At 40.7% G+C, this 5000-nt stretch overlaps 1 protein-coding gene across 1 annotated transcript in view; it reads right to left on the bottom strand.

The window, feature by feature from the left end:
* Positions 1–5000, bottom strand: part of LOC133538904 (WD40 repeat-containing protein SMU1-like) — a 26385-nt gene that overhangs the window by 20977 nt on the left and 408 nt on the right. Inside the window, exon 2 of the mRNA XM_061880798.1 lies at positions 1–161. This exon is cut by the window's left edge and continues 50 nt beyond it. Coding sequence (XP_061736782.1) covers positions 1–161 — 161 coding nt within the window. The remainder of the gene's footprint in view (positions 162–5000) is intronic.

Here is a 5000-nt window from a genome sequence, read left to right as displayed (position 1 = left end):
TGGCCAGCAAGACGGAGTCCCAGTGGCCCCTCTGGACGTCCGCCATGAAGCTGTCGATGCTCTCCACCGGGTTGAGCGACACCGTGGTCTCCGCCTGCAAGGTGCTCAAGGTTCTGTACAGGTTGTTCTCCTTCAGGTACTGCATGATCAGGCGGATGACACTGCCCAGAAAAATGATAATACCCCTCATGAATGATGGCCAACTGGAACCCAAATATGTTTTGGCGAACTGTACTAGCAAGTACAAAGCCCAACATCAGTGAGGTTGGCACCTTGTGTAAATGCTAAAGAGACAAATCCTTTTCAACATATATTCAATTGAATAGACTGCAAAGACAAGATATTTCATCTTCACACTGAGAAACTTTGCGATTGTTTTCAAATATTAGCTCATTTGGAGTTTGATGCCGGCAACATGTTTCGAAAAAGTTGGCACAAGTGGCAAAAAAAAGTGAGAAAGTTGAGGAATGCTCTGATTTGGAACATGCCACAGGTGAACAGGCTAACTGGGAACAGGTGGGTGACGGGACTCTCGCTGCTGTCTTGGATCCGCTTTGAACTGAACTCTCGCGGCTGTGTTGGAGCCACTATGGAGTGAACTTTCGCAGTATCATGTTGGACCCGCTCGACATCCATTGCTTTCGGTCCCCTAGAGGGGGGGGGGGGGGGGGGTTGCGCACTTCTGAGGTCCTCTCCAAGGTTTCTCATAGTCAGCATTGTCACTGGCGTCCCACTGGATGTGAATTCTCCTTGCCCACTGGGTGTGAGTTTTCCTTGCCCTTTTGTGGGTTCTTCCGAGGATGTCGTAGTCGTAATGGTTTGTACAGTCCTTTGAGACATTTGTGATTTAGGGCTATATAAATAAACATTGATTGATTGATTGATTGACATGATTGGCTATAAAAGCAGCCTCCAAGAAACGCTCACTCATTCACAAACAAGGACGGGGCGAGGGTCACCACTTTGTCAACAAATGCCTGAGCAAATTGTTTAAGAACAACATTTCTCAAGCAGCTATTGCAGGGAATTTGGGGATTTCACCATCTACGCTCTGTAATATCATCAAACGGTTCAGAGACTCTGGAGAAATCACTGCACGTAAGCCATGATATTACGCACCTTCCATCCCTCAGGCGCTACTGCTTCAAAAAGCCACATCAGTTTGCAAAGGATATCACCACATGGGCTCAGGAACACTTCAGGAAACCACTGTCAGTAACTACAGTTGGTCGCTACATCTGTAAGTGCAAGTTAAAACTCCACTATGCAAAGCCAAAGCCATTTATCAACAACACCCAGAAACGCTTTGCTGGGCCCGAGCTCATCTAAGATGGACTGATGCAAAGTGGAAAAGACTTTTGTGGTCCGTCGAGTCCACATTTCAAAATTTTTGTAAACTGTGGACCTCGTGTCCTCTGGACCAAAACAGAAAAGAACCATCTGGATTGTTCTAGGGCAGGGGTCGGCCACCCAAAATGTTGAAAGAACCATATTGGACGAAAAATACAAAAACAAATTTGTCTGGAGCCGCAAAAATTTAAAAGCCATATTACATACAGATGTCATGAGATATAAATTGAATTAAGAGGACTTAAAGGAAACTAAATGAGCTCAATTATAGCTACAAATGAGGCATAATGATGCAATATGTACATATAGCTAGCCTAAATAGCATGTTAGCATCGATTAGCTTGCAGTCATGCAATGAACAAATATGTCCGATTATCAGTCCACACAAGTCGATAACATCAACAAAACTCACCTTTGTGCATTCAAGCACAACGTTAAAAGTTCGGTGGACAAAATGAGACAGAAAAAGAAGAGGCATATATCCATCCATCCATCCATTTTCTACCGCTTGTTCCCTTTTGGGGTCGCGGGGGGCGCTGGCGCCTATCTCAGCTACAATCGGGCGGAAGGCGGGGTACACCCTGGACAAGTCGCCATAAAGTCGGAGAGAGTTGTCCATGTAAACAAACTACGGTGAGTTCAAGGACCGCCAAAATTAGTAGGACAAAATGGCGCTCGCCAAATACTCGAATCAGTGACGCATGTTTAATATAAACAGTGTGCTTCGTAACAATTAGGGAGGTCTGTGTCATGTTTGTCCTCCTAAAGAAACCAAGTTAAAACAAAAAATATGTTTTTCCCCTCATCATTTCCATTTTTCATATATTTTTGAAAAAGCTCCAGGGAGCCACTAGGGCGGCGCTAAAGAGTCGCATGCAGCTCTAGAGCCGCGGGTTGCCGACCCCTGTTCTAGGGTGAAAGTGTAAAAGTCAGCATGTGTGATGGTATGGGCGTGTATTAGCGGCCAAGGCCTGGCTAACTTACACATCTGTGAAGGCACCATCAATGCTGAAAGGTACATACAGCTTTTGGAACAACATATGTTGTTATCATGGACGCCCCTGCTTATTTCAGCAAGACAATGCCAAGCCAGGTGTTACAACAGCGTGGCTTCATCGTAAAAGAGTGCGGGTACTAGACTGGCCTGCCTGTAGTCCAGACATTGAAAATGTGTGCAGGCTAAAATATGAGGCAGGAGACTGTTGAACAACTTAAGCTGTACATCAAGCAAGAATGGGAAAGAATTCCACTTCTTATCTGAGGGAAATCATCTAAATAATCATTTTTAATCATTACATATTTTTTTATGAATTTTATTATTTATAACATATTTTATTTTTAATTATTGTATTATTTAAAAAATGAAAACGTTTTGCTTTTTGTTGTTTTTACTGCATACGGTTGTGTTTGTGTCCAAAATAAAGTCTGATGATGATGATGATAAATTTGCCATTACATACTTATCTGTGACATAGCAGGAAGAGGCTAGGAATACGTTTGCGATTAAAACTTCATTTGAAGTGAATTTGACACACATATAATAAAAACAGCAATAATAATAAGTAACTCTTAGAATTGACCTACATTAATCAGGATGTGTATTAAAAGTTTTTTTTTAATTGGACATTATGACAAAAAAAAAGTACAAACAATTACCAGAGTTCATCGGAGAAACAAGAACTCATAACCATATTATGATTATTATGATTGTTGTTGTTACTGTAAAGACCGGGGGTCAGCAACCCGCGGCTCTAGAGCCACATGCGGCTCTTTAGCGTCGTCCTAGTGGCTCTCTGGAGCTTTTTCAAAAATGTATGAAAAATGAAAAAAGATGAAGGGAAAAATATATATTTTTAGGAGGACAAACATGACACAAACCTCCCTAATTGTTATAAAGCACACCGTTTATATTAAACATGCTTCACTGATTCCAGTATTTGGCGAGTGCCGTTTTGTCCTACTAATTTTGGCGGTCTTTGTTTACACCATGGGTGTCAAACTCTGGCCCGTGGGCCAAATTTGGCCGGCCTTGTAATTTCATTTGGCCCTTGAGGCATTATGAAATTAACAATAGAGCTGGCCCGCCGGTATTAACACCGCATTCACCGCTAATACTCATGCTTGCCAACCCTCCCGATTTTCCCGGACTCCCAAATTTCAGTGCCCCTCCCGAAAACCTCACAGAGTAACCATTCTCCCGTATTTCACCTGATTTCCACCCGGACGACAATATTGGGGGCGTGTCTTAACGGCACTGCCTTTAGCGTCCTCTACAACCTGTCGTCACGTCCGTTTTTCCTACATAGAAATAGCGTGCCAACCCAGTCACATAATACATGCGTTTTTTACACACACACGCACACAAGTGAATGCAAGCATACTTGTTCAACAGCCATACAGGTCACACTGAGGGTGGCCGTATAAAAAACTTTAACACTGTTACAAATAAGTGCCACACTGTGAACCCACACCAAACAAGAATAACAAACACATTTCGGGAGAACATCCGCACCGTAACACAAGATAAACACAACAGAACCAATAAACCAGAACCCCTTGCAGCACAAACTCTTCCGGGACACTACAATATACACCCCCCCCCAAGCAATAATTAACGTTTTATTCATGTACTTTCTCTTGCTACTTCAATGCTTGAATGTTTGATTAATTTATTATTGTTATTTTATTTGCAAATTTATAATTAGCCTGTGAATTTTTTTTTTTTATATTTACCTCAGAGGGCTGCAAATAGAAAAGAGGCATTCAATTTTTATTTAAATTTTATTTGATATGCAATTTATATTTTTTAATTATTATTATTATTTAAAACTCGATTTTACATGTCACTATAACGTTATATAAGCCTTGCATGTTCAATATTCAATGCAAAACTAGTTTGGGTCCCTATTAAAAGGTTAATTTGTTCAACCTTGGCCCGTGGCTTTGTTCAGTTTTAAATTTTGGCCCACTTTGTATTTGAGTTTGACACCCTTGGTTTACATGGACAACTTTCTCCGACTTTCGAGGAAGTGTTTTATGCCACTTCTTTTTCTGTCTCATTTTGTCAACCAAACTTTTAATGTTGTGCGTGAATGCACAAAGGTGAGTTTTGTTGATGTTATTGACTTGTGTGGAGTGCTAATCAGACATATTTGAGCACTGCATGACTGCAAGCTAATTGATGCTAACATGCTATTTAGGCTAGCTGTATGTACATATTGCAACATTATGCCTCATTTGTAGCTATATTTGATCTCATTTAGTTTCCTTTAAGTCATCTTAATTCAATTTATATCTCATGACACACTATCTGTACGTAATATGGCTTTTAAATTTGTTTTGCGGCTCCAGACAGATTTGTTTTTGTATTTTTGGTCCAATATGGCTCTTTTAAGATTTTGGGTTGCCGACCCCTGTTATAGACTGATGCACGTTAATGTGAAGTTATTTCAAATACATTAAACCACTACTGTTGGCAAATAAATGGATCACATGCTGCACTAGATGTACATTATAGTCATTAAAAGGCTATTTCCCTCCACAGGAAATGAGTAAAGAGTAAAATAACATATGAAACAACATGCACATGCACAGGAGATGAGTAAAGAGTAAAATGAAATATGAAAGAACATGCACAGGAGATGAGTGAA

The sequence above is a fragment of the Nerophis ophidion genome, linkage group LG20 (genome assembly GCF_033978795.1).
Source record: "Nerophis ophidion isolate RoL-2023_Sa linkage group LG20, RoL_Noph_v1.0, whole genome shotgun sequence".
Classification (NCBI taxonomy): Eukaryota; Metazoa; Chordata; class Actinopteri; order Syngnathiformes; family Syngnathidae; genus Nerophis; species Nerophis ophidion.
The sequence above is the reverse complement of the archived record's forward strand: the minus strand, read 5'-3'. Positions and strand labels throughout refer to the sequence as shown.